General features: G+C 41.2%; 2 protein-coding genes across 3 annotated transcripts in view; one reads left to right on the forward strand and one right to left on the reverse strand.

Moving 5' to 3' along the window:
- Positions 1–1,668: 1,668 nt before the first annotated feature.
- On the reverse strand, positions 1,669–13,174 carry kiaa2013 (KIAA2013 ortholog). The gene is made up of 3 exons (XM_068732855.1): positions 11,848–13,174; positions 7,152–8,005; positions 1,669–4,954 (listed from the first exon to the last, which is right to left on the reverse strand). Exons 1-3 carry the CDS (start codon positions 12,803–12,805, stop codon positions 4,904–4,906), a joined length of 1,863 nt encoding a protein of 620 aa, XP_068588956.1. The 5' UTR covers positions 12,806–13,174; the 3' UTR covers positions 1,669–4,903.
- A 683-nt stretch (positions 13,175–13,857) lies between these two features.
- Positions 13,858–21,152, forward strand: part of plod1a (procollagen-lysine, 2-oxoglutarate 5-dioxygenase 1a) — a 21,838-nt gene continuing 14,543 nt past the window's right edge. Inside the window, exons 1-6 of one of the 2 annotated variants that reach the window (XM_068732921.1) lie at positions 13,858–14,231; positions 15,778–15,869; positions 16,189–16,322; positions 18,003–18,166; positions 18,918–19,030; positions 19,816–19,879. In XM_068732921.1, coding sequence (XP_068589022.1) covers positions 14,141–14,231; positions 15,778–15,869; positions 16,189–16,322; positions 18,003–18,166; positions 18,918–19,030; positions 19,816–19,879 — 658 coding nt within the window. In that variant the 5' untranslated portion in view covers positions 13,858–14,140. The remainder of the gene's footprint in view (positions 14,232–15,777; positions 15,870–16,188; positions 16,323–18,002; positions 18,167–18,917; positions 19,031–19,815; positions 19,880–21,152) is intronic. The other variant, XM_068732920.1, reaches the window with a different exon arrangement.

The raw sequence follows: 21,152 nt of genomic DNA on the forward strand, positions 1-21,152 counted from the left end.
ATGTAGGGCAGCAACAAAAGTCTTCCACTCCCGTCTGTCCTGGGCGAGTCGCTGGATGGTGCCCCATGGTGGTTTAGGCTCTGCATCTCCTTCTCCACAGTTTTTCTCCATGTGTTTCTTGGTCGACCTCTTTTTTTTTTTCCCTTCTGGTGTCCATTGTAAGGTTGTTCTTGAAATATCAGCAGGGTCTTTTCTCTACACATGTCCTATCCAAGTCAAAGACATTTATAATGTTTGTTGGTTAGAGTTACTGGCCTCTGACTTATTGAACATTTGTCTTTTTTTAAATACAGAAAACCAAATGTTTACGCTCTAAAATCAAACCATTATGTTGGAGCCATAATGTGGTTTTGTTGTTTTATTTTGTCTTTGAGGGAAACATGTGGTGGGTTTACACATAGCAGTTCTGACACTGAACACAGGGTGGCGCATTGAGTTAAAGTGCATATAGGTAAGTGCCTGGTGAGGAGAATCAGGTGTGTGGACGGGAAGCTAACAGTTTTTGACTGTGTCAATGTGACGTGTCAGCAAGCATGTCAGCGTGGGTTCTCCAGGTGTTATATTATACTGTCATGCAGTATCCTGTGGTGTTCTGCTATGGTGTCAATGTACAAGCTGAATAAACGGATCATACGGATCGAAAGAAAGACAGCGCACTGGACAGTGAAATGTTTGTGGCATGAACACGCGTCCGAACAAGTTCTACCGTTCGCCCCCCAGTGGCTTTAAAGATAAAATGAATATTTGTTAAAGTCACTACACATTAGATGAGTTCTATTAACTGCATATGATCATTTTTAAACCAGCTTACTGTTTCTGAATAGAACACATCATGAACACAGGTGACTAAAATTGCCTGTAAAATGATAGTGATAAACTCAAAGTCTTTCTTTCCCTGATGAATTCATAAGCAAATTCATTGAAATCACAATTAAATTTAAAGATGTTGAAGTAATATATGTTCTTATTTCAGTTACAAATGTATCTTCCTTTCACCTTACAATGCATTTGTCTATTGCAGCCGTGTTGACAGGTGTCTTATCGAATCATCGCTTTAATGTAAAAAGGGTTCTCTTTAGTTTAATGATGTGAAAACAAAGCGCCACTTAAAAGTGAGGTCAGCCCCAAAGAGAGCAGCAGGCCCTGTGATTGGACAGCTGTTATGTGCTGATGAGAGCAGTATGGACAACCATAGTGTTTTTAACACAGACTTTTTCTGGCCTCTCGAGGTCAGCAGTAAGCAACGAGGTGTAAACAACACTGACATATTATCACCTCATCATTAGAAACCAGCTGCCTATTTGCAGACACAGAGCTGCATTCTCATTCATTTGGAGTTGTGTTTGTGTCCATCGGATGAAGATAGGGAAATATCTTAATCTGCTAAATGCTCCAATGTGTTCACAAGCCAGTCTCTACCTGTGTCTGTCTGCTGGAAACCAGGTTGGTGAGACCGAACCGGAACAGTGAAGCTGTAAAACCAAAACAATGAGCTGAAAGACGCTGAGAAGCTCTGTAGAACTGAGAGTGACCCTCTGTGTTAACACAGACATAGTACAGCTTTACATTGATCAAGTCTATGACTCCCCAAGCGTCTGTGCCAGACTCTAGAAACACATCGCTGTTCTAAACCTAAAGATATATGGAACAAATTGTCAGACAACATAATTCTGAATTTTCTCACAGTAATTCACTGATTTATTCTCTCAAACGTAAAACAGAATCGAACACTTTTCTTAACTTCAACTTTACATGATTACAAACCATTCAAGTACAATCCAATGTGATTAATAAATTAACTTCTTTCTCCATTAAGGCACACTCAGTAGTTCACATGAAGTAAGGAGACTGGAGAAAAGCCACACACTGAAAGAAAAGCTGAACAATCGTGATACATGCTGAACCAGAGAGAACGTGTAAATCCTACATACTGACACGATGACAAAAGAAAGCTTTAACACATTATTTGTGCCTTATTCATATTTAATACACTCTTTGTACCTTATAATTATGTTGCATAATCAAATTTACTTGATCTGTCAGAGCCAAGAGGAACAACCAATAAGAACCCACACATCAAACCTTGTATATAAATGTATTCACATGAGTGGACAGTGAAAGGACTGATCAGTTTAGGTCACAATTTTAAAGTATGTAATGAAGCAAACTTGTGTTTTAATGGTACACTTTGTTTTTTCTCCTTTAAATAGGTTTGTTGAACATTGAGGTTTGTTTCCAACCTTTGTGATCATCTCTCTGCTGCTGTCCACCAGTCACACTTTGATGTGAATAATATTTTAGTAACCAATCAAACCAACGACCATTTTAGGCAGATAAAAAACAAAGTTGTAATAAAGCACAGTTTTCCTTTAAAGACACGGCCGATAGAGTTTCCTGGAGCATTTGCTCAATGTTTAAATGAGTGTCAGCATCTAATGAATGGAGAGTGCTTTATGAGAATCACATGCTGCCTTCACAGTCACCAGACACGTTCTGTCGGGTTCCGTTTTTTGAACATTGTTGAATGTCTTTAAATGTTCCTCACTATCACCCAGGACCACTAAAGTCTGTCTGGTGGCAGAGGTTACAACAGGAGGGAGGGTTTCAACTCCTCACCTCTCGGTTTGTTTAAAGGACCAGCTGTCACGCTATAAAAGCCTTCTAGGAGAGACTGTGCACTATTATTCCCATTAGTACGATTCATCACGTCTTCTCACCTTCTATGATGCCTGACTTTTCAGTGTGGCCATTGCAAACAGCAAGAAACCCTAACTTGTTTGATTAAAGCAAAGTAAACCCTTAATAAAAGGAAAGCAACACACAGAGCTGAAGTGATGACGTATTTTTGTAGCCCAACAAAAAGTTGGCATCACTGGTTCCCTCCACAAACAGCCAATCGGATTCTTCCATTGGATTTTGGATTATTACAGAAATAATCTCTGTGGCAAACAAACATTTATGATACCTACACGTTTTGTTCAGAAAAATAATCTTCACAAATTTAACACCACTTTAATGATTTTTGAAGTGTGAATGTGAATCATTAGAAGCAAAAAGCTAACGTTTGTCTCTAAAGGAACTCCACCACGGTCACATGACTTCACGTCTCCACCACTAAGCTAGAGGAGGAGAGTGTTCTAGTGAGGACGTCTACTTTACCGCCTTTTTATTTAATTTTTTATATTATTTACTGATGTATTTTACATCGCAGAACAAAACGTTGAAATCTTTTTAGCTTATGTTACCAAAGACCTTGTTTCAGATATCTAACCAAAAACACATTCAATAAACGCAGTGACTTTGAACGAGGGAACAAGACGTGCACATATCTCATTTCCAGGTTTTAGGACGTATTTCAGCTGCACTCAATTGTCACTGAGCTTGCCTCATTTATCTACATACAAAAACCCAAACTATCAGAGCAATCTGAAAACGCAAATATCCCAAAACGATGACAGGAAACTGGGGTACTGCTGTTAGCACGCCAACATGCTGAACTCAGATGGTCGGCATGATAATCATTACCTGTAAACATCAGCTGTACTGCCTCCATCCAAACCCTCAAACTTTCATCTCATCTTTGAACACTACCAATTTCTGCTTTTGTCGGTTAACAAAATTGCAAAAAGTTGTGTGTGTGTGTGTGTGTGTGTGTGTGTGTGTGTGTGTGTGTGTGTGTGTGTGTGTGTGTGGGGGGGGGGTGTCAGGATTAACTGTATGTTAAATTAAAACATACAGTTTGCAGTTGAGTTTTAATTATTGGTGATATGGGGGTCAGGCAGTGTATCTGTAAGCAAGTCCTGAATAACTTTGGCCAAGCTCAGTTAAACGGAGCTCCGTGTTGCCAGGCGTCAGACGGTGATGCTGCATATGTGAAAACAAATAGCATAGAGCCTTTAGTGTCTCCAGAGGGAGCTGTGTGAAGTCTGATAAATGTCCTCAAGTGGAGTCACTTCAGTCAGCGTCGGCTGGGCTGAAGACTACAAGTGTGAAAATAAGAGGAATCTGGAGATGTGGAGTTAGAGCGGTGGTCTCACCAGACCTCTGGAACCTGCTGCAGGGTAGAGGCTCCACTCGTATAACACACGTCCACATCCCTAAACTGTCAGTGGTAAAGTTGCATTGTGGGAATTGAAGGCCCCAGGTTTCGACAAGATGAAATAATGTGTGGAATGATACGATACCTCTTTCTGCTGCATTGATTTGAAATCTTTTGTTTATAAACTTGAGTCTGACCGGTTGTAGGTGTGCAGTGATACATTGATGGAGAACCAGTTTCACTGGTTGAACAGAAAAGGCATCACTCCGGTTGAGTCATTTCTAGTTTCCAGTGACATCAGAGTTTAATAAGGAATTCTGCCACATGTTGGAAGCATCTTGATGTTTAAATGCTTCCTTAAAATGCTGTTTATACTATAAAAAATAAATCAGCTATTTTTTTGTTTCAATTTTAGATAATTGTTTTTAACTTGCAAAACATTCACTAGATACAGCTTCTTAAATGTGAATGTTTTTTAGTCTTGAATGAACCAAATATCCAAACATTTGAATCACCTTTGCAGCCTTGGGATGGGCTTTTCTGATGATTGTCGAACATTTTAAGACAAACCAACAATAATTGAGTAGATTAATCGATAGTGACAGTAATGGTTAGCTACAGCCCAATTTGGTTTTAAAGTGACAGACATCCTCTCACAGTGGCTCCACAGCAGGTGTCAGGAGAGAGTATCTGTTCTGTGCTTTTGGTTGTTCTCTCTCTTTCCTTGTCAGGTCTCATGTGTGTCTCCCTTATCATCACTTATCCTGCAGTATCAAAAAGCAGCAGAAAGAAACAGAAGCAGAAGCCAATGTTAACAGCTCCCATGCTGCCCACATGTTGAATGTGTGCATAGCACTGTAGCGCTCAAGCAGCATTCCTGGTGTCACTGCAGCCATCCTCACTTTTGTGGGCGACCTGGTGAAGTCAGAGGGGAGGATTAGAATGGCTGGGAACCAGACTGCCCCCCCCCCCACAAACACACACACCATCCACAGTGCCCCCCCCCCCCCCCGGAGAAAAGGAAAAACACAGACATGCTGGGGATCAGAGACCTGTGATGGGAGCACGGCAGGGTGAGACAGGTCAGTAGTGAAGAGCCAAAGCCAACCCATAGATTTCTTGTTAATTTAATGGAGTGATTCAATAAAAAACATCATCAAAACGCAGGAGAAAAGGAACAGTAGAGAAAGACTTCTGGCAAAGTGAGCACACAGTCCATGCCGATGAGAGACGGACATGTAGAGTGTAAGCAGGTCCACATCTCTTTTTGGAAGGACACGTGTAAACAAGTAGCCGCTTTACATGACAACACATGTTGTGGACTTTTAGCACCACCTTACTACGCTCACTTCTACTTCAGGCTTCTGTCATTTGCAGGAGAATTGTTTCTTTGGGTCGATCCATGACCATCAGCTCACTATAAGGACAAGTAAGATTTATTCCAACGTGGGTTGGATTTTTCGTAGCTCTGATCAGATCAAAAACACAAGCTCTCATGGCATAGAACTGTGTGTGCCAACAGTAATATAAACAGTAATGTATGGGTAACATATTTACTGTTTGGTCAACCTGAACCTTTACCGTCTGATCTGCTGTTTTTGGACCCATTTTTCACCACATCGCTGTGTTCCCATACTTCAGCAGTTCACTTGGTGAATACAAAGTACTTATTGTACCGATACTACTTACAGCACTAATAGTACTGATAGTACTAATAGTACTACCGACCGGAGCTACGAAAATTAAACTCAAGCTGCAATAAAACTGTTGTTAAAAGTTTTTCCCTCAAAGAATCATTTTACAGGACCGTACCTATATTATCTCATTTACCACAAACCACGTTCACGTGACTTTAACCAGTGATATCAGCAAGCTTTTCTAGGCATGCTGTAGGATTTTAGGTTTAAAGTTTCTGAATTGTGTTTTGTCCAACCTTTAAGGGAGTCAATGGCTTCCATTATTTCAGTATACAAGTATACAAATCTGACTGTCAGCTTGTTTGAGTGAGGTAATGAATCACAGTGAGGCTCTTATATTTAGTTGAAGGAACCCTGTGGAGGTTTCTGGTAAACAGAAGTTCTGTCTCCATTCACTGTTAGGAGTAACAAACACAGTGAATCTATTTCCTTCATTAGAATACGTTGGATTACATCCGCTTGTGGTCTTATTTTCCTTGCCTTTGTTGGCAAATTATTGCCACCAACTGTTGATCGGTGGAGCGGAAAACAATCCATAAGCAGGGATGTGTTGTATTACCTGCATTCTGATAGTGTACACAACACATCGGGGGGGCAACATTGCTCCATAACGTTAATAGTGGTCACGGCCACTGGAATGGATTACCTAACTCAAACAAGAATGAATACCAACACATTTCTTGAAGAAAGACAAAAAACATTTAAAAAAAACTAAAAACCTATTTGACTTTGGGAAAGGTTCCTTCACCAAAGTAAAGTACATGTGATTTATTATAAAGGCAGAAACACTGGTACGGCCCCTTAATGCTCAGTCAGAACAACGTGAATGCAGTATAAATACAGTTCAACAATAACCTTCTAATTTGGAAAAAATTAACTCTTGTGCTTATTTTTCTTCCATTGCAATGAACGAATGCTTTACATCCCACGATGACAGGTGCAGTGGAACAGGTGGTGGGCTAAAATGACGAAACGGACCAAATGGTTTATTGTAACTTCAAGGTCTGCGATCTTGAATGAAGGCTACTATTCTACTGGTGCTTTACTGATCTGTGAGTACAAGCTGTATCGCGGTGAATCTCCTGCTGTGAGAGGGGAGCTGTGTACGGCTATCATGCCAACCCACTCCAAACATAAACCACGTGAGAGGGTAAAATAAAGTTCACTGAGAGAAGGTGAAGATTAAAACTGAGAAACAAACCCACAGCGAGAGCGTCGAGAGCGTCAAGAGCGTCGAGAGAGAGAGAGAGAGAGAGAGAGAGAGAGAGAGAGAGAGAGAGAGAGAGAGAGAGAGAGAGAGAGAGAGAGAGAAGTCTTTGCCACCACAAGCACAAGTAAAAATAAAAAATAAAAAAAAGGAGCAGAGCAGATCAGTTTTTTTGTTTCCAGTTGTGTTCCATTATCGCTGTTTATACCTTGCTCCTGAAGAGGGGCTTTGCTCCGGGGCCACAGTACTCGTTGTAGATGAGCTTGAAGAGGAACAGGTGGAAGAGTGTTATGAGCGACGCCACGCTGAACCAGAAGAGGAAGGGCAGGCCTGGGTACCTGTTGGCCATGTGCTCCTCGTGGGCCAGGATGGACTTGAGGTGCAGGGTGTGGCGGAGATCCTGCAGGTGACGCAGGTCTGTGGAGATGTACAGGAGCGGCGTGATGGGCTGCGTCACCATCACAGGGAAGGTGTGGCCTTTGAGCTCGGACGTCAGCTCCACGGGCTCGTTGAGGCAGCCGGCCTCGCAGGCGTACAGCTTCACCGGCTTCTCCTGCGGCTTCACGGACACGTGGAGAAAAGGCTTTCCCTCCCCGTCCAGCAGCACTGCCAGGTTAATGAAGTCCTGGTTGTAGTGGATCCCTCTCAGGGCGTAGCTGTTATGCAGCACGTCCGGGTCAGCCTGGAACTGAAGGTGGTTCTCGGTGAACTGAAGACCGCCGAAGCTGAGCACCATGCCCTGCATGGCGCCGTGGGCTCCGGCCGCCACCAGCACCTTGCAGCCTCTCTTCTGCAGGGTCAGAGTCCACAGTGTGACCAGCTGCAGGATCTGAGCTGCACTGCTCACCCGCTCGGGCCACAGGTTCTCTGCGTGCATGGTGGCGTGGCCGCTGAAGCAGTGGTCTGCGTACTTGAGGCTGGACTCGAGGCGGACGCGCTCCTCGCCGCCCAGCCTTCGATCCAGCAGCGGAGCCATGGAGGAGGACAGGATGTAGTAGAGGGTGGTGTTCACCGTGCGGCTCGATGGCGTGTGAAAGTCTGTGATTTTCCTCATTTCAACACCTGAATGAACAGAGAAGCAAAAGCACAGCTTCACAAAAACCTGGCATGTATCCAAGGATTGGTTGCTTTCACCGTCAAATATTATTCTTCGTCAATCTTTTCCCAAGGTCCACTTGCTAGCTTTTCCCAAAGCTTTCCACCATGATTACTTTATTTCTGTTTACACAGACATTTGCCACCTTTTTCATCTGTGCGTAGCTCTTTTATTTCAAACATTCAGTTTGTGTGCTCACATGGTGAAAATGTTTAAAACAAGTTAGAATAGAATACAACTGGGAGCCAGTTTGTGGAAGGGGTGACATAGACGTAAGACTTCCACTTAATCAGGAAAGCTGGGAATATTTGAAGCAGAATTTTGATGCTATTTTTTGCCTCCTTGATCTTTTTGAAAGAAAAAAAGAAAGAAAAAAAAGTACTTTTCATATTGTTTTTGCTCTACCACTGAGCTACTTGGGGCGGCTGTGGCTCAGTGGTAGAGCAGAGGATCGATCCCCGGCTCCACTAGTGTATGTGTCCTCGGGGCAGAACCCCAAGAAGCTCCCGTAGCTGTTCCTATAGGTAGTCCTGATGGGCTGGTGGCACCTTGCATGGTAGCGCCTACCATCAGTGTATGAATGGATGTATTATGACATGTATTGTTGAAGCACTTTGAGTGGTTACCATTTACCTTTTAATGAGTATAGTGAGTCAAGTAAGTGAATTTCTATTAACTGAGCAGAGAAAAAGCTGACACGGGGCAGATGAATGAATCAGAGGTCAGGGATTGGATGGACATAATCGTAAACATGCTGCATCAAATAATAATGAAACCACAAATTGATGCTGAAATTCCCCCCAATACTGTTGTTGCTCTATCCAGCCTGACACTGCTTTAATGGATCTAAATAGCTCAGTAGCTTGAATTCAAACTCCATAGCTCATTCATTCCTAAATGACAATATCTTCTTCATTCGCTATTGCTGTAATTTACATTGCAAGGTGAGTGCTTAATTCACTGTCAGATGTTTGAAACTGTCTTTTTAGGTTTTCACAGAGTGAAGGAAGGGACGAGGGGGAATGGAGAATGTAATAGTAAAGACAGAGAAACATGGAGAATGTTAAGATGGTGCAACCGATTCAAAATGTGCAGAAAAAGATTAAGGAGGAAAAGAGGGTGAGTCTGATTCAGCCCCATCAGCAGCCCAGGAGTCAGCTGATGGGAAGACGTATCTTGGTGAATCACTGCTCTTAAATGTTTTTGTTTTTTTAATGTGCAATCTGCAATCCTAAAGGTAATCAAAAAGGCCAGGAACCCACAAAAAAATGAACCAACACCGACTCACAACAACAACTATACAGTTGTGGTCAAAAGTTTACATACACTTGTAAAGAACATAATGTCATGGCTCTCTTGAGTTTCCCCGTTATTTCTACAACTCTGATTTTTCTCTGATGGAGTGATTGGAACAGATACTTCTTTGTCACAAAAAACATTCATGAAGTTTGGTTCTTTCATGACTTTATTATGGGTTAACAGAAAAAGTGATCAAATCTGCTGGGTCAAAAATATACATACAGCAGTGCTAATATTTGGTTACATGTCCCTTGGCCATTTTCACTTCAATTAGGCGCTTTTGGTAGCCATCCACAAGCTTCTGGCAAGCTTCTCGTTGAATCTTTGACCACTCCTCTTGACAGAATTGGTGCAGTTCAGTTAAATTTGATGGCTTTCTGACATGGACTTGTTCCTTCAGCATTGTCCACATGTTCTCAATGGGATTTTAAGTCAGGACTTTGGGAAGGCCATTCTAAAACCCTAATTCTAGCCTGATTTAGCCATTCCATTACCACTTTTGATGTGTGTTTGGGGTCATTGTCCTGTTGGAACACCCAACTGCGCCCAAGACCCAACCTTCGGGCTGATGATTTTAGGTTATCTTGAAGAATTTGAAGGTAATCCTCCTTCTTCATTATCCCATTTACTCTCTGTAAAGCACCAGTTCCATTGGCAGCAAAACAGCCCCACAGCATAATACTACCACCACGGTGCTTGACGGTAGGCATGGTGTTCTTGGGGTTAAAGGCCTCACCTTTTCTCCTCCAAACATATTGCTGGGCATTGTGGCCAAACAGCTCGATTTTTGTTTCGTCTGACCACAGAACTTTCCTCCAGAAGGTCTTATCTTTGTCCATGTGATCAGCAGCAAACTTCAGTCGAGCCTTAAGGTGCCGCTTTTGGAGCAAGGGCTTCCTTCTTGCACGGCAGCCTCTCAGTCCATGGAGATGCAAAACACACTTGACTGTGGACACTGACACCTGTGTTCCAGCAGCTTCTAATTCTTGGCAGATCTGCTTTTTGGTGGTTCTCGGTTGACTCTTCACCCTCCTGACCAATTTTCTCTCAGCAGCAGGTGATAGCTTGCGTTTTCTTCCTGATCGTGGCAGTGACAAAACAGTGCCATGCACTTTATACTTACAAACAATTGTTTGCACTGTTGCTCTTGGGACCTGCAGCTGCTTTGAAATGGCTCCAAGTGACTTTCCTGACTTGTTCAAGTCAATGATTTGCTTTTTCAGATCCATGCTGAGCTCCTTTGACTTTCCCATTGTAGCGTTTGTGGGCGTTTGTATCCAATGAGCCCTATTTAAATGGCCTCAGAGAAGTCACCAGCTGTAGTCACTCATAATCACTCACAAGAAGTTAAGAGGCCATGCTATGAAGCTCATTTCATTGACACAACTTTCTAAGTCACCAAAATTGCTAATTCATGTTGCTGTATGTATATTTTTGACCCAGCAGATTTGATCACTTTTTCTGTTAACCCATAATAAAGTCATGAAAGAACCAAACTTCATGAATGTTTTTTGTGACAAAGAAGTATCTGTTCCAATCACTCTATCAGAGAAAAATCAGAGTTGTAGAAATAACTGGAAACTCAAGAGAGCCATGACATTATGTTCTTTACAAGTGTATGTAAACTTTTGACCACAACTGTATATAAATGACTCATGTTTTCAGAAGCTTCCTAAGTGTTGTGAAGAGAGCCGGAAGTTAGTCAGTAAGATTGTTTGAGAAGTCACAAATTACATTATAATGCTTTAATCTGTAAATCAAACTGATTGCTCATATGATGTGGCTTCACGTTTAGAATTTATTTCACATGGTCAGTTCTGTTGCTCTTCTATATTCCAATAAAGAATCTATAATTAAAACCTTTTAGGCTGTTTGACAAAATTTGATTCAGACAATTTTTTATTTTTTAAGTACAGGTATGGTAAGACTGCTTGTGTTTAGTCAACATTTACATTTTAGATTTTTTTTTTATAAAATGGGAGATGACCATAATTAAGTCCCCCTGTGAAAAAGCGGTAAATACTAGAGAAAGGTGTTGTTTTGTCCAGTTTGGCTCCTAGCGGAGGTTAAGCACATTTCCACACAGACCCTGGGGCCAGAACCAAACACTAACATCTTTACAGGCAACCTGCCTCCTGACAGAACAGGTGAGCAAGATCTGCCATAAAATCCCATCAGAGTTCACATCTACAGCAGCATTTCACAATATGTGCTTTGTTTCAACACGGTTACATCATTGCTTTCAATATATCAATCTGGATTTAAGTATTTTACAGCCCTGTTATAAGTTTAACCAGTATGACAATTGATCTTCTATTCCGACCTTTGACCTTCAAAAGCACACATCAGTGCCTTGGTATGTTTAATGACTGCTGTCTTTCTAAGGTATGCTGTACTATTTTACATTTGTGTTCTTCCTCTCAATTCCATGTGTGTGATTCTGGGTAATGGACAAAAAACCAACATGCTTCTTTAGAACCCAGAGCCAGTTGCTACAACCTTTACTCACCTGAAATGAAGAGGTCCATCCAGGCCTGCTGGTGATCTACAACCAACTCCTCCACATTTGCCCTCAGCAGCTCCCCCAGCTCCCTTTTGGCTCCATCTCTGAGGGTGCTGAAGGTCTCCTCCACTTTGGAGGGCTCGATGGGCTCTGAGGTCCACACCACTGACAGGATGTTGTCTGTGTACTCTAATTTAGCTGGAACCTGGAGCCTGCTGTTCATCTTCTTGGAGACCACCACTACCAGCACTATCCGGTTATTCTCCACAAGCACTTTGCCAGAGGAGAGAACTATCTCTCTGTCCTCCAGTTTCTCCACACTGCTGGTGAACTTGCTACCAAAGGCGGGGTTATCATAGGAGACGTCCAAGGAGGCGGACTTGTCAGAGGGGTTGCTGATGTGGATTCTCTGCAGATAGACGTTCGGTCTGCTTCTGTGCGCAATGAACTCCTCTCTGATGGTGACACAGTCCCGGGCTGACTGCAGGGCGGCTGGTGAAGCACAGCGGACCGACAGCACGGCTCCTTTCCGGAACCACAGCATGGTAGCCTGAACCTCGGCACGCTTCCCCTCGAGATGGACACCGACTCTCGGCGAGTATTCTGTCTGGTGGACCGGAGCCGAACCGGGCTGTGAAGACGACGCTACCCACAGTTTGTTAGAGTCAATGTCAAGAAGAATATGGCCGTTGCCCGATACGAAAGGTGTATCCAGTTGTTCCTGAGGTGTGCTGTATATCCCCTCTCCTCGGTCTACGAGAGACTTCCACCTGTGGATTTCAGCCAGTAAGCATTGTCCCGCCGCTCCACCGGGCATGACCGAGCCGCTGAAGAACCTCCATCCGCGCTCTGCTCCCAGGTACCAGTAGAAGATGAGGAAGAGCAGCAGTCCTATCAGGAGTCTTCTCGCCCAGCTGCTTGATAACAAGCCTGGTAGCCCCTTTAGTCTCTGCTGTAGCCACATTGTATGTTTAAATGAAGGAAGCCCAGCTACGAGTCAGAGTATAAAAACGGAAAATTGTAGTATGTCACATCGAATTCGGTTACGGGTCCTACTCAAAACATGTTGTTCCCCAGGATGAAAGCTGACAAACTGGCTTCTCTAGCTTCTGGCTAAGTTAGCTTAGCTAGATAGCTAGCGCTGAGAACGAAAACTACTGAAAGTGTGCTATTGATTCTCGCATCGTGGTTATAGTCATGTCCTTCAGCTGGTGTGTTTTGACAATCGTCAAGTATGTCGTATCTCAGGTCATTTCGTTCTATGTTTGCCTTCAGGTTAAAAACATCACCTGACTTTCCAAATAACTCTGTAGCCAGCAGTGAGACTTCTGGTTTGTCACAACTGCCGTAAAGCAAAACTAGATAACAGCGACCGGAAATGTCGCAAAAATCTGTTACTGGCGTATGTTTGATGATGTATGTAAATATTTGTTTATTTCAATTTAAATATATGTGGTGCATGAAAAGCAGAATGTGTAAAATAATATACCTTAAAATTAATCTAGATTTTAATACTTTTAATACTTTCATATTTTAATTAAAATGATAACGTTAATTCCATTGATGGAGACCAGCCACTCTCTGAAATCCATCCCTAAAAGAGACAATTAATAGTTAAAGTTATATTGTAATACCAATGTACATTTTAAAACATTTTAGTATTAACATTTCATAGCCACATGAAAGTAAATTAATGATAAACAGTACTATAACAAGCTACAGTTTATTAGGTACACCCAGGTAAAACAATCCTCATTGATATTAATGAAAATAGACGAAATAGCCACATCCTTTTTTCTTGTTACAATGTTGCTCTTCAAGTTTTCTATTGTAATAACATCTTTAATTGTACAGTTACTGTTTGTGAATTTCAACATCTTATACTGACTGGATGAAAACATAAATACACTGGTGTAAATACAGGCTACGTGCAAGTGCTCATGTCCGCAGAACAGCTGGGTCATCATTTTCAAACAGCTTCTCGTCCCATTTTGGAAGTAGGCGTTGCGGATGGATACAAACACATGAGCCTACAGTCTTCTGTGGAAAAAGAGAGAGACCATAGAGGGGAAATAAAAAAATAAAAAAGAGAGAGAGAGAGAGAGAGAGAGAGAGAGAGAGAGCGAGAGAGCGAGCGAGCGAGCGAGCGAGAGGGTGGGGGGATACAGGCGGAGAGAGAAGGGGCAGGCAGTGGAGAAGTTTACACCGCCGATTTTTTCTTTCTCGTACGGCTGGAAAAGTGTACAGTTCGACTTTATACAAGGACTCGTGCAAACAAGTAAACTTTAACTTGTTAAAAATGAGACTTTCACACTTGCTGTTGTTTTCAGGGATTTTTGTCTGTGCACTTTTCCCTCTGACAAACGGTAAAGAGCAGCAAATCCCCGAAGGTAAGTCAGGAATGCTGCCCAGTACTAACCAACGTTACCTATCCACCGTGCCCGGTACTAACCTACGTTACCTATCCACCGTGCTATCTACACATGTGTAACGTCAGCTAATGTGTAAAGTCAACCCAGTCTCACTTTGCAAAGTTGAGGTCACTCAGCTTAGTTTGGACTGGGGGAGACTCCTTAGCTCATGTGGTCCCCAGTTGAAGCCTAACGTTACCTCTGGTATGGCCGTGTCTATCCACAGACATGTCTAATATTACACGTTGCAGTAGACTTCGCAGTAAATAAGCCACATATGAAAAATACAATACCACTGAGTATTTTGTGTTAGCTACGATAACACGCTAGCCCGTTAGAAAAGCTGAGATTTAACTTAGCTGATACATGCGCCGCTTGTGTCTCTTGAAGCATGCTGTATAATTATTTACAATTCCCAAAGACATTAACTAACGCTGGGTTGTAACTTGTGTGTTGTTTTTCCGATTTAAAAAGATAGCAATGGGAAACCAAAGAGTTTAACATTATGCCAACTCTTTAAACTAGAGACAGCAGCACGGAGGTGCTGAGGAGGACTCAGCCCGCTGACGTGGACGTGGACGGCGGGCTGTCAGCGCTGCTGTTAACATGAGGACGTTAGCTAGCTCCTTGGAATGCTCGTATGCTGTAAAGATGATGTACAATGTAGTCTGTTAAAGACCGTTAAAGAACAAAACCGATACTTTTACATATTCTTCCCTAGCACTGCGAAACCAGATTAACGGTACTCTATACTCTCTCATAAATCCTAAAGAATAGAGTATTGAGGAATTCCCTTCAGAAAAAGTCAACCAGATTTGATGAAAATACCAGTTGTTGCTTCAGATCAGAGATGATTGTACCAAAAATATTGTACAATAGTTTGTCTGTGCAGTCAGTAACCTATTACACCCCATATACAACAATCAAATAATACAATATAAATACTGTCAGTTATTACCAGGTTCAGCATTTATGGTGCTCAAACTAAATCTCCACATGAAAGTACAAATATGGAAGCAATGAAAATGTAATATTATTACTACAATAAATACAAAGATTTACCTTTGTTATTGGCTAATTTGGGCCCCAGTGGCCCTATGGTAACAGTGGTATGTTAAATCAATTAAAATAATTATTTTTGTCTATTTATGTCTTTGTTAGACGACAGGAAGCGAGAGATAGATGCAACCAAGGTGTCCCAGCTGGATTTGAGCCTGGGCAGCTGCAACCCAATATGTTTAATTTATGACATCATCATCAGCTAACTTCGGCATATCTGTCATTATCAAGGTTAAATAACCATCTACAGCCTGTCATTTTGCTTGCTGTAATGTACACCATGTACACCAATGTCAACAAATGTGAACCCTACATTATTATTTATTCTTGCATCTGTCTTTCAATGTATTTCTGTGTTAAAGTCAGTTGTGGCAGATCCACTGGGTTGCTTCATGCTTAAGGCAAAATAAAAAAAGAAGACTGCATATTATTTTTCTAAATTCCTCTTTAATGTGGTGTCTTCCAGAGAAACTTCTAGTTGTGACTGTTGCAACCAAAGAGACGGATGGCTTCAAGCGCTTCTTTCACTCAGCGAAACATTTCAACTACACTGTCAAGGTAGGAACCCCTGTGGCAAGTCAAAGTAGCTTTCCTGTGGTCTATGGAAGCTCCTCTATCTATTCTCTACAAGAAAACAAATCCCTATTTTTGCGATACATAGTTTTCTCTTCAATACTATCATTGTTTTTACATTTGAGACTGTTTCAATGCATTTGAGTCAAAGAAATAAGCCACTGTTTTTTTCAAATATAAAGTGAAACTTGGCAGTTAAGATATTCTAATTTTAGTGGCATAACAAAAGAGTATCTGAGGATAAATATCTTTGAATTCATATCTTCAAAATGCAGTAAATGTATGTTTGTATGTATGTTGTAAGGTTCTTGGTGAGGGTGAGAAATGGAACTCTGGTGACTACATGTCAGCTCCAGGAGGAGGCCAGAAAGTACGACTCCTTAAAGCAGCTCTGGAGGAGATGAAGGATGAGGACAAAATCATCCTCTTCATTGACAGGTAGAGTGTCTTCACCACGGACACAGCGTCAGATTTGAATGTGATGGCCAGATATATGGACACATACAGTATAGTAGTAGCCACTGTGGGCGACTAAGGATCTTCTTTTTGTCTCGATCACAACCACACACAAATCCTGACGACTCGTTTAAAGGCACAGAGTCTGAATATGGGCTGTGTGTATTCCTCCATAGATTTATATAGACATGAGACCTGCTTTACAAACTCACTTTACACTATAATAATATAACAATGCTGAGCACATTCCAAATGATACCAGATGGGTTTAGATTTGAAATAGTGAATTTTGTCTGTGTTACTGTGTAGTTATTCACTCAACAAGTCTTTGCTGCATTGCCACGCAATAAGTACTTTTATATTTAGTGTAGGGAAGAATAGGGAAGAAAATAAAGTATTTAGTGACTGAATATGTATTATCTCATCCTGAGTGTTGTTCAGTGTCTCTTTCTGTCCCTGAGGAGGCAAAAATCATTCAAAAGAAATGCATTACTTTGGGAAATTTTCTTTCTTTCTGAGAGTGAGATGCTCAGATGGATTTCAATGTCATGAGTGTTAAGTATAGGGCTGGAGACTAGCCTAGCTTAGCATGAATAGTGGAAGTAAGGGGAAACAGCTAGCTATTTAAAAAAATTCTCTTACCATTACCTCTAGCACAGTGTCTGTGGATATAATGTGAGCAGTTTTGTTCACCAAGAAATAGTTCCAATACATAACCCTCCTATACAGCAGTGATTCTCAACTGGTGGGTCGCGACCCACTTGTGTCAAAAGCATTTGTCTTGCTTTTGACACTTGGGTGCTCCTTAGTTTGAGCAGCAGGAAGAGTCTGCTGTGCTTCTTTGTCATCCCTATCTGTTGCTGTTGCAGCTGCAGGCTAGATGTCCCCCCTGCTTCCAGTATTTATGCTAAGCTAGGCTAACCATGTCCAAACTGAAATTCAGATTAATCTTCTCAAGAGAGGTGGAAATTATAAATTCCTTTGCTGATATAAACCCATTCCTTCAGTTCACTTCAAAGATTTGTTGTCAATACATACTTATGTTTTAAACATTTGCATTTCCCTCCCAAAGCCCCTTAGCACATACATCAGTCATCCATCTTATCACAGTTCACATGCCATGATGTTCGGCTTCTGACTGTCTTCAGTTCAGTTTAAGGATCAAACTCTTCAGTGCAATCTAGGCTTTTATACGTTTTGTTTGTATACCGGTTTAATAGCTCAGCAGCCTTCTATTTGCAACAGTTATCACGTAACGATTGTTGCTGTAGATTGTTCATAGTTTTTCCGTCTTTCCATAAACAGAAATTAGCATACTGTGAATCACAGCGGAGCGGACAACGGGGCTCTCGGTTACCAGTGAGGAGCTCCACTACTAAAAGCTACTGATTCAGCACAGTTCCCAAATTGTTGAACTATATCTGTTATTCAGCCTTAAAAGTACTGTAATAATAATAGTACATGGGAGCTGCAGTAAAAAGGTTGAAACTTGTGCACATACTTTTTGTTCAAGCACCAGTAAACACAACCACTGGCAACTTAGCTCTCCAAATAAAGAATGTTGGCATCTTATAAAGGCAACCCCTTCATTTGTCTTAATTATGCCACTGGCTTCACACACTGTGAGCCACACGGGCAGTAAAGTTTTCTATTTTCACACAGCTATGATGTGGTTTTCGCCTCGAGCCCCAAAGAGCTGCTCAAGAAGTTCCAGCAGGCCAGACACAAGGTGGTGTTCTCCTCTGAGAGCCTGATCTGGCCCGACAGACACCTGGAGGACAAACACCCTCACGTCTCCGAGGGCAACAGGTTCCTAGGCTCAGGAGGTGAGTGCACCAGTCCTGTCAGTCACACAGCTGGGGAAGGCCACATGATTCACTGATGCTCAGTAGATGGTACTAGTGATGTTCAGGGTGGTTAAGAGTTAATTAAGTAACACAGAATACAAAGAGAACATTCTTTATTTACAAGAAAAGACGTAAAGCTGCTGTCAATTCTCAAACAGAGCTATCAGAAACGTATGCCACATTCATATCTTATCCTTCAGTCCACAATTATGAGCAATCAAATGGAAAGAAAATGGTCACGTCGGCCTCCCATTTGTAATTCCAAGTTTGAGATATCTAGAATTTCATTCTAAATATTGCTGATGTTTACATGAAACGACAGCAAGTAGCCAACATGTTTAGCTATCTTTCTATTCTCTTTTTACATCTAGCTCATTAAGACTACTTATGACATAAGTGACTTAACATGATGACCCTTACACTATCCTCTCACAAATATACGCTATGCACATCTCTTAGCACTCTAATGTTTACCAGCTGCTGGTGTGACTGTAGACTTTTAGTCCAGGAAGTAACACGGCCTCTTGTTTTTATAGCAGAGAAACAGCAGGTCAGCAGTCAGTTCTGGGCTGAGGCTGAGGCTGAGGCCATAAAAACTGAACCTGGCAGTAGTTGTTATGGCAATTAGAAACAGTTGACTTGACTGTATCTGAATGTAGGCACAATATGACAGTGTTTGTATCTATGAATATGGAGTACCATTTTTTTCACTTCCTGTCTGTTTCCTCAGGTTTCATTGGCTACCTTCCCAACATCAAAGAAATGGTTGCTGACTGGACAGGAGAGGACAATGATAGTGAGCAGCTGTTCTTCACCAAGATTTACATTGATCCAGTTAAAAGGGTAAGATTTGTTACACGTCAGCGTTTATTTTATGGATCTGTATTTTAATTTATTCCATGCCAAAGTCACATTAAGTACATTAAATACTAGACCTACTACTAATAACAATAATACTAGCTTTCTTTTAACATTGTCATATCATTCATCTGTGATATTTTATTATTTAATATAAAATACTAAAATAATGGCCTTAATTTCAGAGAAACTTTTATGTTTACTGTTATTTGTTTCATCATATTTTAGTGAGAAGCCTCTTATCTAATCTGCTCCTGTTCTTATTGGCTGTTGATGCAAACTCAACACTTCCTCCATGTCTATCTGATTTGATGAGTTTAGTATAAGCACTAATTGTGACAGAAAAAAATATGCCCTGATATTTCCACTTGGCAATTTTCTTTGTGTGCTGTTAATGAGACTCAGCAATTTCTGCAGAGATGTTACACATTAAAAGCCTTCCAGTAGCTCGCTGAGCTTAACCACGCCTATTCCTGTTAGTCTTTTAATTTGAAACATCTGCAGGAAGTGTTGTGTTTTATTATGATAATCTAACAGTAAACAAAAGAAACATCAGAATAGACGTGACTGGAATGAATTAGTGTTTGAGAGCAGTATTAGTGTTAAAAATAGTATGGCATGACTATGTAGTACTGAACAAATTAGTGCTGATACTGCTTATACTTACTATTTGATTGTGCCGCCACACCTGCAGCTATTATTTGAGATCCCGTTTTCAATACTGGCTTTAATTTGGGAATTTGTGAAAACAATGTGTGTCCATGTTTCAGAAATCCACAAATATCACTCTGGACAGTAAATGCAGATTGTTCCAGAACCTTCATGGAGCCCTCGGTGAGTGCCTTGAATTTTGTCTCTTAGTCCAGCGAGTGATGTTTATGAAGCAAAGACACTGAGACTTCTGAAGCATGCTCCAGCACACAGTGTCTATTTTCTCTCTACAACTATGCTAGAAATGCTAAGTGCACGCTTCCAATAACACTTTTAAGAAATTGTATGTTTCCTATCTTCCAGAAGGCAAATTCTTCTGTGTGTGCTTCACACCATCTACCACACATTACACTAACCAGCATCCTGTCATGATCTCTGGTGGTCCACGCTGTATCATCCATTGAGCAGTATTGACTTAAAATACAATTTTTGGACCAATATTAAAATGACACCCACCATTTTCATATGTAGGTGATTCATTTCCTAACTACAAGAATACAACAAGTGTGTTTTCATTTACTGTAGTCACACTAGGCAATTTCTTTTAAATGTGACAGTTTACTCAGACGGCAACCTCCTGTTCTGAAAAGTGAAGCCAAAGCTTCATGTCTTAAAGCTGCATTCTCTCTAGTGTCCATCAGGGCGACTCCTCTGGTTGTATAGAAGTCTATGAGAAAATGACTCTACTTCTCTCTGGATTTATTCCCTCAGTAAACATTGTAAACATGAGTTTATGGTCTCAATCTCTAGTTTCAAGTCGTCTTCATTACATCACAGTGTGTTTCCAGTTCATGAAAGTTGACTGTGACATTTTGGTGGCCTGAAAATGTCCCATTCAGCGTTTGGTTGTACTTATACTTACATATTTTATTACGTTTTCTTTTTACAGCAAAGAAAAACAAATCCCAAATAAGTAAAACAAATAATAAACCATGCAACTGGCAAAGAAAGACCAGGAAGAAAAAAAAAAGAAACATATATAAATAAATAAGAGAAAAAAAATACATAAAAACAACCAAGCAACAACATTGCCTGTCACTCGTGTCAACCATAAATTCAGCCCAACAACAGATATCAAAAAATATATTCGGCGGGTTGTATGGACAGCAACTTGGATCTAGATTTACACACATGGCGTAGCATCCTGTTTGAAGAGAGTACCGTATTTTTCGGACTATAAGGCGCACTTAAAATCCTTAAATTTTCTCAAAAATTGACAGTGCGCCTTATAATCCAGCGCGCCTTATGTATGGTTACTTGTTGTGCTTATTGATCGATTTTATGTGGTACAATGCGCTCAAAAATCTGTCGAAATATGTAAGTACGACTTTGGTAAGCAACGAAGCCGCTCCGCTCAATGGATATTCGGAGCATTACGGTACGCTGTGTCACTACC

Source organism: Cebidichthys violaceus, unplaced genomic scaffold (assembly GCF_023349555.1).
Source record: "Cebidichthys violaceus isolate CVI_PGR_0920_01 unplaced genomic scaffold, fCebVio1.0.p SCAF_6, whole genome shotgun sequence".
NCBI classification, from domain to species: Eukaryota; Metazoa; Chordata; class Actinopteri; order Perciformes; family Stichaeidae; genus Cebidichthys; species Cebidichthys violaceus.